This window comes from Pristiophorus japonicus, chromosome 27 (assembly GCF_044704955.1).
Source record: "Pristiophorus japonicus isolate sPriJap1 chromosome 27, sPriJap1.hap1, whole genome shotgun sequence".
Taxonomy (NCBI): Eukaryota; Metazoa; Chordata; class Chondrichthyes; family Pristiophoridae; genus Pristiophorus; species Pristiophorus japonicus.
In genome coordinates this window covers 7,051,069-7,073,341 of record NC_092003.1, presented here as the reverse complement: position 1 = coordinate 7,073,341, position 22,273 = coordinate 7,051,069, and the positions used below count along the sequence as shown (strand labels likewise).

At 53.3% G+C, this 22,273-nt stretch overlaps 1 protein-coding gene across 4 annotated transcripts; it reads right to left on the bottom strand.

The window, feature by feature from the left end:
- Window positions 1-814: 814 nt before the first annotated feature.
- ccs (copper chaperone for superoxide dismutase) lies at window positions 815-22,273 on the bottom strand. 4 transcript variants are annotated; one of them, XM_070868199.1, is made up of 8 exons: window positions 21,421-21,476; window positions 19,835-19,940; window positions 18,159-18,231; window positions 13,185-13,322; window positions 9,404-9,581; window positions 5,033-5,093; window positions 3,051-3,128; window positions 815-941 (listed from the first exon to the last, which is right to left on the bottom strand). In XM_070868199.1, the coding sequence occupies exons 3-8, from the start codon at window positions 18,211-18,213 to the stop codon at window positions 834-836; spliced, it is 618 nt and encodes a 205-aa protein (XP_070724300.1). In that variant the 5' UTR covers window positions 18,214-18,231; window positions 19,835-19,940; window positions 21,421-21,476; the 3' UTR covers window positions 815-833. The 4 variants fall into 4 exon arrangements, with proteins under 4 accessions (XP_070724300.1, XP_070724302.1, XP_070724301.1 ...); XM_070868201.1 differs by lacking the exons at window positions 19,835-19,940; window positions 21,421-21,476 and adding an exon at window positions 22,007-22,273; XM_070868200.1 differs by lacking the exons at window positions 19,835-19,940; window positions 21,421-21,476 and adding an exon at window positions 20,079-20,358.

Here is a 22,273-nt window from a genome sequence, read left to right as displayed (position 1 = left end):
ACAGGGAGTTAGATACAGAGTAAAGCTCCCTCTACACTGTCCCATCAAACACTCCCAGAGCAGGTACAGGGGGTTAGATACAGAGTAAAGCTCCCTCTACACTGTCCCATCAAACACTCCCAGGGCAGGTACAGGGGGTTAGATACAGAGTAAAGCTCCCTCTACACTGTCCCATCAAACACTCCCAGGGCAGGTACAGGGGGTTAGATACAGAGTAAAGCTCCCTCTACACTGTCCCATCAAACACTCCCAGAGCAGGTACAACACGGGGTTAGATACAGAGTAAAGCTCCCTCTACACTGTCCCATCAAACACTCCCAGGGCAGGTACAGGGGGTTAGATACAGAGTAAAGCTCCCTCTACACTGCCTCCACAGCCCTCTGCGGCAGAGAATTCCAAAGATTCACCCCCCTCTGAGTGAAGAAATTCCTCCTCATCTCAGTCCTCAATGGCCGCCCCCTTATCCTGAGACTGTGTGACCCCTGGTTTTAGACTCCCCAGCCCCGGGGGGGAAACACCCTCCCTGCATCTACCCTGTAAGAATTCTGTATGTTTCAATGAGATCACCTCTCATTTGGTCTGTATCGAATCACTGTAATATATTAAAACATCTCGATTCGATTGCCCCTCCATCTGCCGTACTCAAGGGATTGCCGTTCTTGTAATTGAAATCCTTTCTAGCCGCTCGAGTGCCAGATCGCCCCCCCCCCCCCCCACCCCCCGCCCCTGCCCACAACCCTGAGCGAGATGCGCAACTCGCTGTGCGGGAATCGTCTGCCAGATGCCCTGGCTGCACGGTGCCCGCGGTCCATCGAGCTCGCGCACCCGTGCACCTACCGGTCTCCGGAGTTGCCCGTGGTTCGGGACAAGGGGTGACAGCTTCTGCCCAAGTCGTCCTCATCAGCGTCCACCACCAATGATCGGCCTATGATGTCCCAGACCTGCAGGGCGGGGGAGGGAGGCAGAGTTAGTGACGTGCAGAGAGTTAGAAATTATAGAAATTATCGCCGCAGGTTCAGATCCTGGGCCGTCGACACCCCTTCTCTGTACCGATACTATTCACCTCAACCCCTCCCTGTGGCAGCGAGTTCCACATTCTCACCGCTCTCTGGTAAAGAGGTTTCTCCTGAATTCCCCGTTGGGTTTATTAGTGACTGTCTTATATTGACGGCCCCCTAGTTCTGGTCTCCCACACAAGTGGAAATATCTTCTCTATGTCTCCCCTTTCGAACCCTTTCATAGCCTTAGAGGCCTTCATCAGGTCACCCCCTCAGCTTCCTCTCCATCCTCACACCCAACACCCTCCGTAACCATCCACAAATTGTTTTAGGGCTTTTGTCAGGACACCCTTAAGTCTACGCTGCACTGAACTTAAACTAGAGGTTATCCAAAAGCTCGGCTGCCCCCGTGTCCTAACTCGCACCCAGTCCCGCTCACCCGTCACCCCCTGTGCTCGCTGCCCCGTGTCCTAACTCACACCCAGTCCCGCTCACCCGTCACCCCCTGTGCTCGCTGCCCCGTGTCCTAACGCGCACCGAGTCCCGCTCACCCATCACCCCCTGTGCTCACTGCCCCGTGTCCTAACGCGCACCCAGTCCCGCTCACCCGTCACCCCCTGTGCTCGCTGCCCCGTGTCCTAACGCGCACCGAGTCCCGCTCACCCGTCACCCCCTGTGCTCGCTGCCCCGTGTCCTAACGCGCACCCAGTCCCGCTCACCCGTCACCCCCTGTGCTCGCTGCCCCGTGTCCTAACGCGCACCGAGTCCCGCTCACCCATCACCCCCTGTGCTCACTGCCCCGTGTCCTAACTCGCACCGAGTCCCACTCACCCATCACCCCCTGTGCTCGCTGCCCCGTGTCCTAACTCGCACCGAGTCCCGCTCACCCATCACCCCCTGTGCTCGCTGCCCCGTGTCCTAACGCGCACCGAGTCCCGCTCACCCATCGCCCCCTGTGCTCGCTGACCTACATTGGCTCCCGGTTAAGCAACGCCTCAATTTCAAAATTCTCATCCTTGTTTACAAATCCCTCCATGGCCCTCGCCCCCTCCCTATCTCTGTAATCTCCTCCAGCCCCACAGCCCCCCCGAGATCTCTGCCCTCCTCTAATTCTGCCCCCCTGAGCATCCATGATTATAATCGCTCCACCATCGGTGGCCGTGCCTTCTGTTGCCTGGGCCCCAAGCTCTGGAACTCCCTCCCTAAACCCCTCCGCCTCTCTATCTCTTTTTCAAGACGTTTCTTAAATGTCCTCCTTCAATAGCGGCCTTTGATTTACACCGAATGGTTCTCCTAATACAACCCAATAAAGTCTCGCATTTATATAGCACCTTTCACCACCCCAGGACGTCCTAGTGCGACGCTCCCTCAGTACTGCCCCTCCGACAGTACGGCGCTCCCTCAGTACTGCCCCTCCGACAGCGCAGTACGGCGCTCCCTCAGCACCGCCCCTCCGACAGCGCAGTACAGCGCTCTCTCAGCACCGCCCCTCCGACAGCGCAGTGCGGCGCTCCCTCAGTACTGCCCCTCCGACAGTGCGGCGCTCCCTTAGTACTGCCCCTCCGACAGTGCGGCGCTCCCTCAGTACTGCCCCTCCGACAGTGCGGCGCTCCCTTAGTACTGCCCCTCCGACAGTGCGGCGCTCCCTCAGTACTGCCCCTCCGACAGTGCGGCGCTCCCTCAGTACTGCCCCTCTGACAGTGCGGCGCTCCCTTAGTACTGCCCCTCCGACAGTACGGCACTCCCTCAGTACTGCCCCTCCGACAGCGCAGTGCGGCGCTCCCTCAGTACTGCCCCTCCGACAGCGCAGTACGGCGCTCTCTCAGTACTGCCCCTCTGACAGCGCAGTACAGCGCTCCCTCAGTACTGCACTGGGAGTGTCGGCCTAGGTTCATGGGCTCGAGTCTCTGGACTGGGACTCGAACCTTGTGACTCAGAGGCGAGAGAGAGAGAGAGAGCGCGACGTACGTCAGCCTGAGTTTCTCTCCATTGGCCGTGGACCTTCGATGGGCGGGTTTGAGGAGGGTCCTATCGAGGACGGGCCTGCCTTACCTTGAGTCGCTCGTCCTGCATTCGGAACGTGGCCCTCCCGACCTCGTCGGCCCAGATGTTTCCCAGGTCTCCGACGTGCTGGAAGAGAGGCAACAATGAGGAAAGGCCGGGACGGAGGCAGGATACCGGCCAGCTCGGGGAACAAACACAAGGAGACGTGAGGAATGAGCACGAGGATAAGCGAGGCCTGGCTTGGGCGTGCTGTTGGACTGAAGGAAGGGGAGGAGTTCCAGCAGTGGAGGGTCCTGGGAGAGAGCGAGTTCGAGCGAGACAGAGGGAGTGATGTAGGGGGGGGGGGGGGGGTCGGAGTCAGAGTGTGAAGGAAGGGGCATTTGGAGGAGCTTGGAGTATAGCGGGTAGGATGTACAACCAATTGTATTTATATAGCGCCTTTATCGTAGTGAAATGTCGCAAGGCGCGTCACGGGAGTATTATGAGCTAAGAAATTGGACACCGAGCCGCATAAGTAGAAATTAGGGCAGGTGACCAAAAGCTGGGTCAAAGAGGTCGGTTTTAAGGAGCGTCTTGAAGGAGGAGAGAGAGAGGCGGAGAGGTTTAGGGACGGAGTTCCAGAGCTTGGGGCCCAGGCAACAGAAGGCACGGCCACCAATGATTGAGCAGTTATGATCGGTTGAGTCAGAAAAATTGACTGAAGTCAGTTACTCCTGTAACTTCTCTCCAACGGTTACTATATTGCACCAATAACTTTTCCTCCTTACTTAATGGGGCCCTTGTGCAAACAGGCGCACGATTATAATCAGGGATGCTCAGGAGGGCAGAATTAGAGGAGCGCAGACATCTCGGGGGGTTGTGGGGCTGGAGGAGATTACAGAGATAGGGAGAGGGGCGAGGGCCATGGAGGGATTTGTAAACAAGGAGTTGAATTTTGAAATTGAGGCGTGGCTTAACTGGGAGCCAATGTAGGTCAGCGAGCACAGTGGGTGATGGGTGAGCGGGACTCGGTGCGAGTTAGGACACGGGGGCAGTGAGCACAGGGGGTGATGGGTGAGTGGGACTCGGTGCGAGTTAGGACACGGGGGCAGCGAGCACAGGGGGTGATGGGTGAGCAGGACTCGGTGCGAGTTAGGACACGGGGGCAGCGAGCACAGGGGTTGATGGGTGAGCGGGACTCGGTGCGAGTTAGGACACGGGGCAGCGAGCACAGGGGGTGATGGGTGAGTGGGACTGGGTGCGAGTTAGGACACGGGGGCAGCGAGCACAGGGGGTGACGGGTGAGCGGGACTTGGTGCGAGTTAGGACACGGGGGCAGTGAGCACAGGGGTTGATGGGTGAGCGGGACTCGGTGCGAGTTAGGACACGGGGGCAGCGAGCACAGGGGTTGATGGGTGAGCGGGACTCGGTGCGAGTTAGGACACGGGGCAGCGAGCACAGGGGGTGATGGGTGAGTGGGACTGGGTGCGAGTTAGGACACGGGGGCAGCGAGCACAGGGGGTGATGGGTGAGCGGGACTCGGTGCGAGTTAGGACACGGGGCAGCGAGCACAGGGGGTGATGGGTGAGTGGGACTGGGTGCGAGTTAGGACACGGGGGCAGCGAGCACAGGGGGTGATGGGTGAGCGGGACTCGGTGCGAGTTAGGACACGGGGCAGCGAGCACAGGGGGTGATGGGTGAGTGGGACTGGGTGCGAGTTAGGACACGGGGGCAGCGAGCACAGGGGGTGATGGGTGAGCGGGACTCGGTGCGAGTTAGGACACGGGGGCAGCGAGCACAGGGGTTGATGGGTGAGCGGGACTCGGGGCGAGTTAGGACACGGGGCAGCCGAGTTTTGGATCACCTCTAGTTTACGCAGGGTAGAATGGGAAGCCGGCCAGGAGTGCGTTGGAGTCGTCAAGTCTGGAAGTAACAGAGGCATGGATGAGGGCTTCAGCAGCAGACAAGGGGAGGCAGGGGTGGAGATGGACACGGAGTCGCCCTCTCTGTGCTGCACTAGATGGGTTCTGAGCAACATGAACCTCCCTTACCCTCTCGGTATCCTGGCGCCCACCATGTCGGTTGTTGCCTGGGTTGTAGTGGTCTCCACAACTGTGGAACAATCACACGTCAGCCTTAATCCTTGGTGATGACATCACAAAGGAGCTTCAGTCATGGTTCAGTGGGCAGCACTCCAGTCTCTGAGTCAGAAGGTTGTGGGTTCGAGTCCCACTCCAGGGACTTGAGCACAAAATCTGTCATGTATTCAACCAGCATTGTAACCCATGTATAAACTGACCTAAGTTGTACACTGTGAGAACACTGACCACTAGGTGAGAGACACTCCTAACCTGGGCCTTCAGGTATAAAAGGGGAAGCTCCACCCACCTTCATCACTTGAGTGCCAAGGAATAAAGGACAGGTCACAGACTGACCTTCTCTCAAGCATGGGCCTCGTGTGCATTTATACTGTGTAGTAAGGACGTATCAAAATCCAGGCCGACGCTCCCAGAGCAGTACTGAGGGAGCGCGCACTGTCGGAGGGGCAGTACTGAGGGAGTGCAGCACTGTCGGAGGGGCAGTACTGAGGGAGCGCCGCACTGTCGGAGGGGCGGTACTGAGGGAGCGCCGCACTGTCGGAGGGGCGGTACTGAGGGAGCGCCGCACTGTCGGAGGGGCGGTACTGAGGGAGCGCCGCACTGTCGGAGGGGCGGTACTGAGGGAGCGCCGCACTGTCGGAGGGGCGGTACTGAGGGAGCGCCGCACTGTCGGAGGGGCGGTACTGAGGGAGAGCCGCACTGTCGGAGGGGCAGTACTGAGGGAGCGCCGCGCTGTCGGAGGGGCAGTACTGAGGGAGCGCCGCACTGTTGGAGGGGCGGTACTGAGGGAGCGCCGCACTGTCGGAGGGGCCGTCCTTCGGAAGAGAACCGAGGTCCCCGTCTGCCCTCTCAGGCAGATGTCAAAGGTCCCGTTGGGAAAAGAGCAGGGGGAGTAGCCCTCGGAATTCCGGGCCAATATTTAAACCTTCAACCAACATCACTAAAAAAAAAACCATAATCTGGTCATTGCAGTATGTGGGATCTTGCCATGCGCAATTAGGCTGCTGCCAGTGAGACGGCAAACATCTCCAGAACACTCGAGCCAGAGGACGTGACCTACACTTGGGGATAAATTCAATAACGAACCTGCGGAATGATTGAGTGAGCGAGTTGGCAGACTCCCCAGAGGAAGCAGAAAGAATTGATTCATTGTGTACAGTTTTGGTCTCCTTACCAAGGAAGGATATACTTGCCATTGAGGGAGTGCAACGAAGGTTCACCAGTGTGATTCCTGGGATGGGGGGATTGTCCTATGAGGAGAGATTGAGCAGACTGGGCCGATATTCTCTGGAGTTTAGAAGAATGAGAAGTGATCTCATTGAAACACACACAATTCTTACAGGGGCTTGGCAGGGTAGATACAGGGAGGGTGTTTCCCCCCGGGGCTGGGGAGTCTAGAACCAGGGGTCACACAGTCTCAGGAGAAGGGGTTGGCCATTTAGGACTGAGATGAGGAGGAATTTCTTCACTCAGAGAGTTACACTCATAATAAACGGTCAGACTGATTACTGTGTGCAATGAGCAAGTGAGACCTTAGCTCCTTTATTCAGGTTCAGGTACCTGGTGGTTGGCCTGCTTATATACCGTGCTCCCGAGGGGTGCTGGGATCCCTTGGGACTCCAGTAGGTAGGCCCTCTGGTGTTCAGATGTGATGCAGGTTACAAGGGGTTAAATACGTATGACTGAGGGGGGGTGAATCTTTGGAATTCTCTGCCCCGGGGGGGCTGTGGAGGTTCAGGCGTTGAGCATATGCAAGGCCGAGATCGACAGATTTTTGGATATTAAGGGATTTGGGGATCGGGCGGGAAAGTGGACTTGAGGTCGAAGGTCAGCCAAGATCTCAGTGAATGGCGGAGCGGGCTCGAGGGGCCCAATGGCCTCCTCCTGCTCCCAATTCTTATGATTCACTGAAACACGTATCGGGTCGATTTCTTTCAGATAACTACATTTTGCAGAGGCACCATAAAGGTAATGGGAGATGTGACGTGTGGGGAGCGTGGCGAGTTTGGGAGGGAACAGGACACTCTGGAGCAGTGGTTTCCCCAAGTTCCTCGCCCCGTGTCTGGGTCTGTTGCAGTCGCATTGATAAAGAGATCGATTGCTGTGATTGGTCAACAACTCCATTATCCTTCTATACAGCGACTGCCAACAACAACAAGTATTAATATAGCTCCTTCCATGTAGTGAAACATCTCAAGGCTTTAGGAGATGAAAAATTTGACACCGAGCCGCATAAGGAGAAATTAGCGACCAAAAGCTGGGTCAGAGGTCGGTTTTAAGGAGCGTCTGGAAGGAGGAGAGAGAGGCGGAGAGGTTTAGGGAGGGAGTTCCAGAGCTTGGGGCCCAGGCAACAGAAGGCACGGCCACCGACGGTGGAGCGATTATAATCAGGGATGCTCAGGAGGGCAGAATTAGAGGAGTGCAGACATCTCGGGGGGCTGTGGGGCTGGAGGAGATTACAGAGATAGGGAGGGGCGAGGGCCACGGAGGGATTTGAAAATAGGGATGAGAATTTTGAAATCGAGGCGTTGCTTAACCGGGAGCCAATTTAGGTCAGTGAGCACAGGGGGTGATGGGTGAGCGGGACTGGGTGTGAGTTAGGACACGGGGGCAGCGAGCACAGTGGGTGATGGGTGAGCGGGACTCGGTGCGAGTTAGGACACGGGGCAGTGAGCACAGGGGGTGATGGGTGAGCGGGACTCGGTGTGAGTTAGGACACGTGTGCAGCGAGCACAGGGGGTGATGGGTGAGCGGGACTCAGTGCGAGTTAGGACACGGGGGGCAGCGAGCACAGGGGGTGATGGGTGAGTGGGACTCGATGCGAGTTAGGACACGGGGGCAGCGAGCACAGGGGGTGATGGGTGAGCGGGACTCGGTGCGAGTTAGGACACTGGGGGCAGCGAACACAGGGGGTGATGGGTGAGCGGGACTGGGTGCGAGTTAGGACACGGGGGCAGCGAGCACAGGGGGTGATGGGTGAGTGGGACTCGGTGCGAGTTAGGACGCGGGGGCAGCGAGCACAGGGGGTGATGGGTGAGCGGGACTCGGTGCGAGTTAGGACACGGGGGCAGCGAGCACAGGGGGTGATGGGTGAGCGGGACTCGGTGCGAGTTAGGACACGGGGGCAGCGAGCACAGGGGGTGATGGGTGAGCGGGACTCGGTGCGAGTTAGGACACGTGTGCAGCGAGCACGGGGTGATGGGTGAGCGGGACTCGGTGCGAGTTAGGACACGGGGGCAGCGAACACAGGGGGTGATGGGTGAGCGGGACTCGGTGCGAGTTAGGACACGGGGCACAGGGGGTGATGGGTGAGCGGGACTCGGTGCGAGTTAGGACGCGGGGGCAGCGAACACAGGGGGTGATGGGTGAGCGGGACTCGGTGCGAGTTAGGACACGGGGGCAGCGAGTCGTTGAGGGAAGGGGAGGGTGGGACTGGTTTGCCGCACGCTCCTTCCGCTGCCTGCGCTTGGTCTCTGCACGCTCTCGGCGACGAGACTCGAGGTGCTCAGCGCCCTCCCGGATGCACTTCCTCCACTTAGGGGCGGACTGGTCTTTGGCCCAGGGACTCCCAGGTGTCGGTGGGGAATGTTGCACTTTATCAGGGAGGACCCGGGACTGTGGGATTACGCTGGTTAATCCCAGTTGAAGAGGACTAGAACGCGGGCCGACGGATCTCGCGGGATGGGTCAGTCAGTCGGAGCAGCAGCTTGGCTTGTGGGCAAACTCACCAACGATGCCGCTATTGATCATTATCCGATGTATTGATAGATGTGAGACGGCAAGTGGAATAAAAAGACTTGGATTTATATCTTAAATGGCCGCCCATTTAAAACTGAGATGAGGAGGAATTTCTTCTCTCAGAGGGTTGTAAATCTGTGGAATTCGCTGCCTCAGAGAGCTGTGGAAGCCGGGACATTGAATAAATTTAAGACGGAAATAGACAGTTTCTTAACCGATAGGGGAAGTGGGGAAGTGGACCCGAGTCCATGATCAGATCAGCCATGATCGTATTGAATGGCGGAGCAGGCTCGAGGGGCCGAATGGCCGACTCCTGCTCCTATTTCTGATGTCCTTATATAGGGCCTATCACCGAATCAGGAGGTCCCAAGGCGCTTTACAGCCAATGAGGCGCTCTTGTGATTCCTGCTGTAGCCAAATAGTCAGCCGGGGCCCGGGAATCAGACGAGGCACTGAAAGTCGGCCATGTTGGTCCTGTCGCCCCCCCCCCCCCCCTCCGCCAATGGGGAAGCCGGCCGCTCCCCAATTTCCCACCCAACGGTCGGGGCACCCCACATCCCTCGCACGCTCGCGGCAACAGATTACCTGAGGCAGGAGCGGGTGAGGTCCCCGAACTCGTGCACATGCAAACCGTGCAGGCCAGGGTCCAATCCGTCGATCGTCCCCTCGATGATACACTGCCGCTCCGACAGCTGCAGGAAGCGCACCGCGCCCTTGATGAGGCCTTCTGGGCCGAGCATCGCCACGGCGACCCCCAGGTCCTCTACAGGGAAATGGCACGTGGGTTAGATAGAGAGTAAAGCTCCCTCGACACTGTCCCATCACACACTCCCAGGGCAGGTACAGGGGGTTAGATACAGAGTAAAGCTCCCTCTACACTGTCCCATCAAACACCCCCAGGGCAGGTACAGCACGGGGTTAGATACAGAGTAAAGCTCCCTCTACACTGTCCCATCAAACACTCCCAGGCAGGTACAGCACGGGGTTAGATACAGAGTAAAGCTCCCTCTACACTGTCCCATCAAACACCCCCAGGGCAGGTACAGCACGGGGTTAGATACAGAGTAAAGCTCCCTCTACACTGTCCCATCACACACTCCCAGGGCAGGTACAGGGGGTTAGATACAGAATAAAGCTCCCTCTACACTGTCCCATCACACACCCCAGGGCAGGTACAGGGGGTTAGATACAGAGTAAAGCTCCCTCTACACTGTCCCATCACACACTCCCAGGGCAGGTACAGCACGGGGTTAGATACAGAGTAAAGCTCCCTCTACACTGTCCCATCACACACTCCCAGGGCAGGTACAGGGGGTTAGATACAGAATAAAGCTCCCTCTACACTGTCCCATCACACACCCCAGGGCAGGTACAGGGGGTTAGATACAGAGTAAAGCTCCCTCTACACTGTCCCATCACACACTCCCAGGGCAGGTACAGCACGGGGTTAGATACAGAGTAAAGCTCCCTCTACACTGTCCCATCAAACACTCCCAGGGCAGATATAGCACGGGGTTAGATACAGAGTAAAGCTCCCTCTACACTGTCCCATCACACACACCCAGGGCAGGTACAGGGGGTTAGATACAGAGTAAAGCTCCCTCTACACTGTCCCATCAAACACTCCGAGGGCAGGTACAGCACGGGGTTAGATATAGAGTAAAGCTCCCTCTACACTATCCCATCAAACACTCCCAGGGCAGGTGCAGCACGGGGTTAGATACAGAGTAAAGCTCCCTCTACACTGTCCCATCAAACACTCCCAAGGCAGGTACAGGGGGTTAGATACATAGTAAAGCTCCCTCTACACTGTCCCATCACACACTCCCAGGGCAGGTACAGGGGGTTAGATACAGAGTAAAGCTCCCTCTACACTGTCCCATCAAACACTCCCAGGGCAGGTACAGGGGGTTAGATACAGAGTAAAGCTCCCTCTACACTGCCCATCAAACACTCCAGGGCAGGTACAGGGGGTTGGATACAGAGTAAAGCTCCCTCTACACTGTCCCATCACACACTCCCAGGGCAGGTACAGCACGGGGTTAGATACAGAGTAAAGCTCCCTCTACACTGTTCCATCACACTCTCCCAGGGCAGGTACAGCACGGGGTTAGATACAGAGTAAAGCTCCCTCTACACTGTCCCATCAAACACTCCCAGGGCAGGTACAGCATGGGTTTAGATACAGAGTAAAGCTCCCTCTACACTGTCCCATCAAACACTCCCAGGGCAGGTACAGGGGGTTAGATACAGAGTAAAGCTCCCTCTACACTGTCCCATCAAACACTCCCAGGGCAGGTACAGCATGGGTTTAGATACAGAGTAAAGCTCCCTCTACACTGTCCCATCAAACACTCCCAGGGCAGGTACAGCACGGGGTTAGATACAGAGTAAAGCTCCCTCTACACTGTCCCATCAAACACTCCCAGGCCAGGTACAGCACGGGGTTAGATACAGAGTAAATCTCCCTCGACACTGTCCCATCAAACACTCCCAGGGCAGGTACAGGGGGTTAGATACAGAGTAAAGCTCCCTCTACACCGTCCCATCAAACACTCCCAGGGCAGGTATAGGGGGTTAGATACAGAGTAAAGCTCCCTCTACACTGTCCCATCAGACACTCCCAGGGCAGGTACAGCACGGGGTTAGATACAGAGTAAAGCTCCCTCTACACTGTCCCATCACACTCTCCCAGGGCAGGTACAGCACGGGGTTAGATACAGAGTAAAGCTCCCTCCATACTGTCCCATCAAACACTCCCAGGGCAGGTACAGCACGGGGTTAGATACAGAGTAAAGCTCCCTCTACACTGTCCCATCAAACACTCCCAGGGCAGGTACAGCACGGGGTTAGTTACAGAGTAAATCTCCCTCTACTCTGTCCCATTTTAAAAAAGGAGGGAGAGAGAAAACAGGGAATTATAGACCGGTCAGCCTGACCTCAGTAGTGGGTAAAATGATGGAATCAATTATTAAGGATGTCATAGCAGCGCATTTGGAAAATGGTGACATGATAGGTCCAAGTCAGCATGGATTTGTGAAAGGGAAATCATGCTTGACAAATCTTCTGGAATTTTTTGAGGATGTTACCAGTAGAGTGGACAAGGGAGAACCAGTTGATGTGGTATATTTGGACTTTCAGAAGGCTTTCGACAAGGTCCCACACAAGAGATTAATGTGCAAAGTTAAAGCACATGGGATTGGGGGTAGTGTGCTGACATGGATTGAGAACTGGTTGTCAGACAGGAAGCAAAGAGTTGGAGTAAATGGGTACTTTTCAGAATGGCAGGCAGTGACTAGTGGGGTACCGCAAGGTTCTGTGCTGGGGCCCCAGCTGTTTACACTGTAAATTAATGATTTAGACGAGGGGATTAAATGTAGTATCTCCAAATTTGCGGATGACACTAAGTTGGGTGGCAGTGTGAGCTGCGAGGAGGATGCTATGAGGCTGCAGAGTGACTTGGATAGGTTAGGTGAGTGGGCAAATGCGTGGCAGATGAAGTATAATGTGGATAAATGTGAGGTTATCCACTTTGGTGGTAAAAACAGAGAGACAGACTATTATCTGAATGGTGACAGATTAGGAAAAGGGAAGGTGCAACGAGACCTGGGTGTCATGGTTCATCAGTCATTGAAGGTTGGCATGCAGGTACAGCAGGTGGTTAAGAAAGCAAATGGCATGTTGGCCTTCATAGCGAGGGGATTTGAGTACAGGGGCAGGGAGGTGTTGCTACAGTTGTACAGGGCCTTGGTGAGGCCAGACCTGGAGTATTGTATACAGTTTTGGTCTCCTAACTTGAGGAAGGACATTCTTGCTATTGAGGGAGTGCAGCGAAGATTCACCAGACTGATTCCCGGGATGGCGGGACTGACCTATCAAGAAAGACTGGATCAACTGGGCTTGTATTCACTGGAGTTCAGAAGAATGAGAGGGGACCTCATAGAAACGTTTAAAATTCGGACGGGTTTAGACAGGTTAGATGCAGGAAGAATGTTCCCAATGTTGGGGAAGTCCAGAACCAGGGGTCACAGTCTAAGGATAAGGGGTAAGCCATTTAGGACCGAGATGAGGAGAAACTTCTTCACCCAGAGAGTGGTGAACCTGTGGAATTCTCTACCACAGAAAGTAGTTGAGGCCAATTCACTAAATATATTCAAAAGGGAGTTAGATGAAGTCCTTACTACTCGGGGGATCAAGGGGTATGGTGAGAAAGCAGGAATGGGGTACTGAAGTTGCATGTTCAGCCATGAACTCATTGAATGGCGGTGCAGGCTAGAAGGGCTGAATGGCCTACTCCTGCACCTATTTTCTATCTTTCTATGTCCCATCAAACACTCCCAGGGCAGGTACAGGCTGTTGTACTTACTGAGAGAGGCCGGGCCCATCCCTTTAAGCACAGCCCGTCTCCCCGTGTTCTCGATCAGTGCTTGCACTTGCCCCGACGTCAGCGTGGTGTCGACGAGAACTTGCTCCGTGCTCAGATTTATATCCACCGACTGGATTCCTGCAAATCAAGTGGAGGCAGGTCAGCAAGAACAGTCATCTTTGCACCCGGCCGTACTAACTCCTGATGGGGGGGGTGGAGATGCCGCAGTTGTTAGTATACCTCTCATCCTCCCCCGAAGGTGCCGATTCAGTCGGGCACACGGCGCCACACAGCAATTGCCTCGCTCGTAACTCACCCAAACAGGCTGCGGGTGAGCTGGGATAGGCAGAGATCGATTTCTCTCTCTGATGCGTTCATAATAAAGGATGAAACGGAGTACGTTGAACAGTGAGCAAGTGTGAGCTCAGCTCCTTTAATAAGACTCCAGAGTGCAGGTCCCGCCTGGGTGGCCTGCTTATATACCGTGCTCCCAAGGGATGCTGGGATCCCTTGAGACTCCAACAGGTCGGCCCTCTGGTGGTGGTGTGATACAGGTTGCAAGGGGTTAAATACATAACACTCTCTCCCTCTCACAAACACGCTCTTGCTCTCTCGCGCGCGCCGCGCACACACACACACGCTCTCGCTCTCTCGCGCACGCTCTCTCGCGCGCACTCTCGCTCTCTCGCACGCGCACTCTCGCTCTCTCACGCACGCTCTCTCGCGTGCGCCGCGCACACACACACACGCTCTCGCTCTCTCGCGCGCGCCGCGCACACACACACGCTCTCGCTCTCTCGCGCGCGCCGCGCACACACACACACGCTCTCGCTCTCTCGCGCACGCACTCTCGCTCTCTCACGCACGCGCGCGCACTCTCGCTCTCTCGCGCACGCGCGCCCACTCTCGCTCTCTCGCGCACGCTCTCTCGCTCTCTCACGCACGCTCTCTCGCGCGCACTCTCGCTCTCTCGCGCGCGCACTCTCGCTCTCTCGCGTGCGCACTCTCGCTCTCTCGCGCGCGCACTCTCGCTCGCACTCTCGCACTCTCGCGCGCGCTCTCTCGCTCTCGCGCGCACACGCTCTCTCTTAGATCTGGTACTGTGTAATGAGACAAACAAGCTCATAGTAAAGGATCCTCTAGGCATGCGTGACCAGAACATGGTTGAATTTCAAATGCAGTTGGAGGGTGAGAAAGTTGGATCTCAAACCAGTGTCCTAAGCTTAAATAAGGGAGAACTACAAAGGTATGAAGGCTGCGCTGGCTAAAGTGGACTGGGAAAATAGATTAAAGTATGGGCCGGCTGATGAGCACTGGCAGACATTTAAGGAGATATTTAATAACTCGCAACAAAAATATATCCCAATGAGAAGGAAAGACTGTAAGAGAAGGGATAACCATCCGTGGCTAACTGAGAAACTAAGGGATGTTGCCTAAGACTAGTGGGAGGCCAGAGGATTGAGAAATGTTTAAAAGCCAACAACTGAAAAAAAATGATAAAAAAAAAGAGGGAAGATAGATTATGAAAGTAAACTAGCACGAAATATAAAAACAGATAATAAGAGTGTTTACCGGTACATAAAAAGGAAAAGTGCGGCTAAAGGAAATGTTGGAGGATGAGACTGAGGAATTAATAATGGGGAACAGGGAAATGGCAGAGACGTTGAACAAATATTTTGTATCGATCTTCACGGTAGAAGACACTAAAAACATCCCAATAGTGGGCTATAGGGAGAGAGAAACTTTAGACAATCAGTAAAGAAGTAGTACTTGGTAAAGTAATCGGACTAAAGGCGGATCGGTCCCTTGGACCTGATGGCTTACATCCTAGGGTCTTGAAGTACCCCTAAAAAGCCCCAAAGTAAGGTGCATAGCCTGGGATCATTTAAACCTATGTCTGGAAGCTGGGCTGGAGAAAGCACTGTATCAATCCTCATAATAATTATGCTAACTTGCAAAAACTAAAACCAAAAGCAACAAAACTAGCAGTGATATAATAATCGCGAAACATTCGAGCAGGTAAGGCCTTGAGAAGGACACGGTTACCATCTGTACAAGATAAAATGTAACTCGAAAAGAATGTTCAAGACACACAATGCTTTCGTTCAAACAAATGATGAGATGCAGGCTTTGCCTGCGAGATAAGCTTGTACTAAAAAGGTATATAATGCTGTCACTTAGATTTAACTGCGAAGTTGAGAGTCCGAGAACGGGTCTCGATCGCTCTCTTCCCAGGCCTGCGAATAAACCGTTTTGAACCACATCGCGAAGTCTGTCGACTCTACTTGAGTGTCGACCTTGTATATCACTCAGTCCACGCCTCGGTCACCACAGGTCTTAAAAAGAAGTGTCTGCAGAGAATTTACCAAAATTCCCTGGATTTGAAAAACTGCAAATGTAACGCCCCTATTTAAAAAAGGAGGCAGACAGAAAGCAGGTAACTATAGACCAGTTAGCCTAACAACTGTCATTGGGAAAATGTTGGAGTTCATTATTAAGGAAGCAGTAGCAGGACACTTGGAAAAGCATGATTCAATCAAGCAGAGTCAGCACGGTTTTATGAAAGGGTAATCACGTTTGACAAATTTGCTGGAGTTCTTTGAGGATGTAATGAACAGGGTGGATAAGGGGGAACCAGTGGATGTGGTGTATTTGGATTTCCAGAAAGCATTTGATAACATAGAAAAACATAGAAACATAGAAAATAGGTGCAGGAGTAGGCCATTCGGCCCTTCTAGCCTGCACCGCCATTCAATGAGTTCATGACTGAACATGCAACTTCAGTACCCCATTCCTGCTTTCTCGCCATACCCCTTGATCCCCCTAGTAGTAAGGACTTCATCTAACTCCTTTTTGAATATATTTAGTGAATTGGCCTCAACAACTTTCTGTGGTAGAGAATTCCACAGGTTCACCACTCTCTGGGTGAAGAAGTTTCTCCTCATCTCGGTCCTAAATGGCTTACCCCTTATCCTCAGACTGTGACCCCTGGTTCTGGACTTCCCCAACATTGGGAACATTCTTCCTGCATCTAACCTGTCTAAACCCGTCCGAATTTTAAACGTTTCTATGAGGTCCCCTCTCATTCTTCTGAACTCCAGTGAATACAAGCCCAGTTGATCCAGTCTTTCTTGATAGGTCAGTCCCACCATCCCGGGAATCAGTCTGGTGAACCTTCGCTGCGCTCCCTCAATAGCAAGAATGTCCTTCCTCAAATTAGGAGACCAAAACTGTACACAATACTCCAGGTGTGGCCTCACCAAGGCCCTGTACAACTGTAGCAACACCTCCCTGCCCCTGTACTCAAATCCCCTCGCTATGAAGGCCAACATGCCATTTGCTTTCTTAACCGCCTGCTGTACCTGCATGCCAACCTTCAATGACTGATGTAGCATGACAACCAGGTCTTGTTGCACCTCCCCTTTTCCTAATCTGTCACCATTCAGATAATAGTCTGTCTCTCTGTTTTTACCACCAAAGTGGATAACCTCACATTTATCCACATTATACTTCATCTGCCACATAAAAGGTTACTGCACAAGATAAAAGTTCACGGGGTTGGGGGTAATATATTAGCATGGATAGCGGATTGGCTAACTAACAGAAAACAGAGAGTCGGGATAAATGGTTCATTCTCAGGTTGGCAAACAGTAACTAGTGGGGTGCCGCAGGGATCAGTGCTGGGACCCCAACTATTTACAATCTATATTAATGACTTGGATGAAGGGACCGAGTGTATTGTAGCCAAGTTTGCTGATGATACAAAGATGGGAGGAAAAGCAAATTGTGAGGAGGACACAAAAAAAGGGATACAGACAGGCTAAGTGAGTGGGCAAAAATTTGACAGATGGAGTATAATGTGGGAAAATGTGAGGTTATCCACTTTGGCAGAAAAAATAGAAAAGAAAATTATTACTTAAATGGAGAGAAATTGCAAAGTGCTGCAGTACAGAGGGACCTGGGGGTCCTTGTGTATGAAACACAAAAAGTTAGTATGCAGGTACAGCAAGTGATCAGGAAGGCAAATGGAATGTTGGCCTTTATTGCAAGGGGGATAGAATATAAAAGCAGAGAAGTCCTGCTACAACTGTACAGGGTATAGGTGAGGCTACACCTGGAGTACTGCGTACAGTTTTGGTCTCCGTATTTAAGGATATACTCGCATTGGAGGCTGTTCAGAGAAGGTTCACTAGGTTGGTTCCGGGGATGAGGGGGTTGACTTATGAAGATGAGTTGAGTAGGTTGGGCCTCTACTCATTGGAATTCAGATGAGAGAGAGGTGATCTTATCGAAACATATAAGATAATGAGGGGGCTGGACAAGGTGGATGCAGAGAGGATATTTCCACTCATAGGGGAAACTAAAACTAGGGGACATAGTCTCAGAATAAAGGGCCGTCCATTTAAAACTGAGATGAGGAGGAATTTCTTCTCTCAGAGGGTTGTAAATCTGTGGAATTCTCTGCCCCAGAGAGCTGTGGAGGCCGGGTCATTGAATATATTCAAGGCGGAGATGTCGACAGATTTTTGAGCGAGAAGGGAGTGAAGGGTTATGGGGAGCGGGCGGGGAAGTGGAGCTGAGCCCATGATCAGATCAGCCATAAGAACACAAGAAATAGGAGCAGGAGTAAGCCATACGGCCCCTCGGGCCTGCTCCGCCATTTAATACGATCATGGCTGATCTGATCATGGACTCAGGTCCACTTCCCCGCCTGATGCCCATATACCCTTATCGGTTAAGAAACTGTCTATCTGTTGCCTTAAATTTATTCAAGGTCCCGGCTTCTGCATGGCTCGAGGGGCCAAATGGCCGACTCCTGCTCCGATTGTTTTGTGCTCTTGTGAGGGGACCAAGGGCAGTGGGTGCCACCGTGACCTGACTCCCAGTAAGGGCTCAGTGCAGGGGAGATGAAGCGAGCTTTTTTTAAATCGGCTCACAGAGAGAGAGGGTGAACAATCTCAGGTCGGGACCTACCATCAACTCCAGTCAGGGCGTTTCGGACAGCATTGGCACAGCTCTCACAGGTCATCTGCACCGCAAACTCCAACTGAAACCAAACAAGAACTTGCATTTAGGTGGCCCCTTTAATCTCGTGAAACGTCCAAAGGCGTTTCACAGGAGCGATTATCAGACAAAAAGAATTTGACACCGAACCACACAAAGACTTCCATTTATAAAGCACCTTTCACGACCTCCCAAAGGGCTTTACAGCCAATGAGGTACTTTTGGAGGGTAATGGTGACTATGAAACTACCCAATTGTTGTGAAAACCCATCTGGTGAGAAACCCGGCAGCCAATTTGCGCACAGCAAGCTCCCACAAACAGCAATGTGATAATGACCCGGATCATCTGTTTTTTTAAGGTTATATTGACTGAGGAATAAATATTGCCCCCAATACACCGGGGAGAACTCCCCCGGCTCTTCTTCAAATAGTGCCGTGGGATTTTTTATGAGGGCAGACGGGGCCTCGGTTTAATGTCTCATCTGAAAGACGGCACCTCCGACAGTGCGGCGCTCCCTCAGTACTGCCCCTCCGACAGTGCGGCGCTCCCTCAGTACTGCCCCTCCGACAGTGCGGCGCTCCCTCAGTACTGCCCCTCCGACAGTGCGGCGCTCCCTCAGTACTGCCCCTCCGACAGTGCGGCGCTCCCTCAGTACTGCCCCTCCGACAGTGCGGCGCTCCCTCAGTACTGCCCCTCCGACAGTGCGGCGCTCCCTCAGTACTGCCCCTCCGACAGTGCGGCGCTCCCTCAGTACCGTCCCTCCGACAGTGCGGCGCTCCCTCAGTACATCCCTCCGACAGTACGGTGCTCCCGCAGTACCGCCCCTCCGACAGTGCGGCGCTCCCTCAGCACTGCAGTGGGGCGTGTCGGCCTGGATTATCGCGCTCAAGTCTGTTTACACGAGCTGGCTGTATCCGTATCAGCTGGTCCACCTTGTGCAAACCATGACTCGTCACAATTCCACAGAAAACATTCGAAAGCCCCAGAATTTCACAGAAAAGCCCAACGACTGAGTAACAACCGGCTGCCCCGGTGGCAGATATGGGGCTTGAAATTGTTTTTCTACCTTGCTAAAACCACGGTAATGAAAACAAAAAGGAACTCGAGAGACAAGAGGCCGATTGTGTTGAAAACAGAGGCACAGCAGAAACAGAAAGTGACAAAGAGCAAGCAATTCAATTCTAGACTCGATCAAACACGGAATGTGCTTTTAATTGTACTTTCCTGTTTGCAAAAGCACATGCATTGTAAACTATGCAGCAAGGGATACAGATAAGCACTTTATCGTGCCCGAGGATAGCCCATACCTTACTGCTGCTGCTATCTGGGCTCCTTGTAGCTGCCATGTTTAATCAGCGAATTGAACTTTCCCCCAGCTAACCCGGAACCGAAACCCTTCCAGCTCTTGTCTCTCAGTTTGCCTTTAATTGAAGACCATTTTTAAAGCGACATTATCCCCACCCACTGCCAAGCAATTTATTTCTCCCCCGGGTGCATATATATATATATATATATTACTACTGAAACACAACAGTATAAAATGTTGAAGTGTCATTTTATATTTGTACGGTCGGCATTCAGTGTTAGTTTATATATAAGGTACAATTGAGATTTTTTTTTATGTAAAAGGTTTTGCTTTAATTACCCCGTTTCATGGTGTCCCAAAGTGATCAAGTACTTAAGTGTCGTCGCTGTTGTAATGTAGGAAAGGCGGCGGCCAATTTGCGCACAGCAAGCTCCCACAAACAGCCCTGTGATAATGAGAATGCATCATCTGTTTTAGCGATGTTGGTGTTATGTACGCAATAAAGGTTCAAACTGAGTGCTGTATAACTGAACAAGGTACACCCTTGGCTCTGCTTTATTACGACCCAAAGTGCCTGACTCACCAAATCGCTGGCGTTTTATACCAGAGCAGCAGCACGTGCGTGCTGTTCAGTGGCCTCCAACAATGACGCCATCTGGTGGCTACAAACAGCATGTACACACACGACACTTGGTGGAGGGATAAATATTGGTCCAGCACACCTCTCTCTGGTCTTCTTCCAATAGTGGCCAAGGGATCTTTTTACATCCATCCGAGAGGGCCTCAGATTAACGTGTCACCTGGTAGACGGCACCGTCCCTCCGACAGTGCGGCGCTCCCTCAGTACCGCCCCTCCGACAGTGCGGTGCTCCCTCAGTACTGCCCCTCCGACAGTGCGGTGCTCCCTCAGTACTGCCCCTCCGACAGTGCAGCACTCCCTCAGCACCGCCCCTCCGACAGTGCGGCACTCCCTCAGCACCGCCCCTCCGACAGTGCGGCGCTCCCTCAGTACTGCCCCTCCGACAGTGCGGCGCTCCCTCAGTACATCCCTCCGACAGTGCGGCACTCCCTCAGTACCGTCCCTCCGACAGTGCGGCGCTCCCTCAGTACATCCCTCCGACAGTACGGCTCTCCCGCAGTACCGCCCCTCCGACAGTGTGGCCCTCCCTCAGTACTGCCCCTCCGACAGTGCGGCGCTCCCGCAGTACCGCCCCTCCGACAGTGTGGCCCTCCCTCAGTACTGCCCCTCCGACAGTGCGGCGCTCCCTCAGTACATCCCTCCGACAGTACGGCTCTCCCGCAGTACCGTCCCTCCGACAGTGTGGCCCTCCCTCAGTACTGCCCCTCCGACAGTGCGGCGCTCCCTCAGTACTGCCCCTCCGACAGTGCGGCGCTCCCTCAGTACATCCCTCCGACAGTGTGGCGCTCCCTCAGTACTGCCCCTCCGACAGTGCGGCGCTCCCTCAGCACTGCAGTGGGGCGTGTCGGCCTGGATTATCGCGCTCAAGTCTGTTAACACGAGCTGGCTGTATCCGTATCAGCTGGGCCACCTTGTGCAAACCATGACTCGTCACAATTCCACAGAAAACATTCGAAAGCCCCAGAATTTCACAGAAAAGCCCAACGACTGAGTAACAACCGGCTGCCCCGGTGGCAGATATGGGGCTTGAAATTGTTTTTCTACCTTGCTAAAACCACGGTAATGAAAGCAAAAAGGAACTCGAGAGACAAGAGGCCGATTGTGTTGAAAACAGAGGCACAGCAGAAGCAGAAAGTGACAAAGAGCAAGCAATTCAATTCTAGACTCGATCAAACACGGAATGTGCTTTTAATTGTACTTTCCTGTTTGCAAAAGCACATGCATTGTAAACTATGCAGCAAGGGATACAGATAAGCACTTTATCGTGCCCGAGGATAGCCCATACCTTACTGCTGCTGCTATCTGGGCTCCTTGTAGCTGCCATGTTTAATCAGCGAATTGAACTTTCCCCCAGCTAACCCGGAACCGAAACCCTTCCAGCTCTTGTCTCTCAGTTTGCCTTTAATTGAAGACCATTTTTAAAGCGACATTATCCCCACCCACTGCCAAGCAATTTATTTCTCCCCCGGGTGCATATATATATATATATATATATATTACTACTGAAACACAACAGTATAAAATGTTGAAGTGTCATTTTATATTTGTACGGTCGGCATTCAATGTTAGTTTATATATAAGGTACAATTGAGATTTTTTTTAATGTAAAAGGTTTTGCTTTAATTACCCCGTTTCATGGTGTCCCAAAGTGATCAAGTACTTAAGTGTCGTCGCTGTTGTAATGTAGGAAAGGCGGCGGCCAATTTGCGCACAGCAAGCTCCCACAAACAGCCCTGTGATAATGAGAATGCATCATCTGTTTTAGCGATGTTGGTGTTATGTACGCAATAAAGGTTCAAACTGAGTGCTGTATAACTGAACAAGGTACACCCTTGGCTCTGCTTTATTACGACCCAAAGTGCCTGACTCACCAAATCGCTGGCCTTTTATACCAGAGCAGCAGCATGTGCGTGCTGTTCAGTGGCCTCCAACAATGACGCCATCTGGTGGCTACAAACAGCATGTACACACACGACACTTGGTGGAGGGATAAATATTGGCCCAGCACACCTCTCTCTGGTCTTCTTCCAATAGTGGCCAAGGGATCGTTTTACATCCATCCGAGAGGGCCTCAGATTAACGTGTCACCTGGTAGACGGCACCTCCAACAGTGCGGCACTCCCTCAGTACCGTCCCTC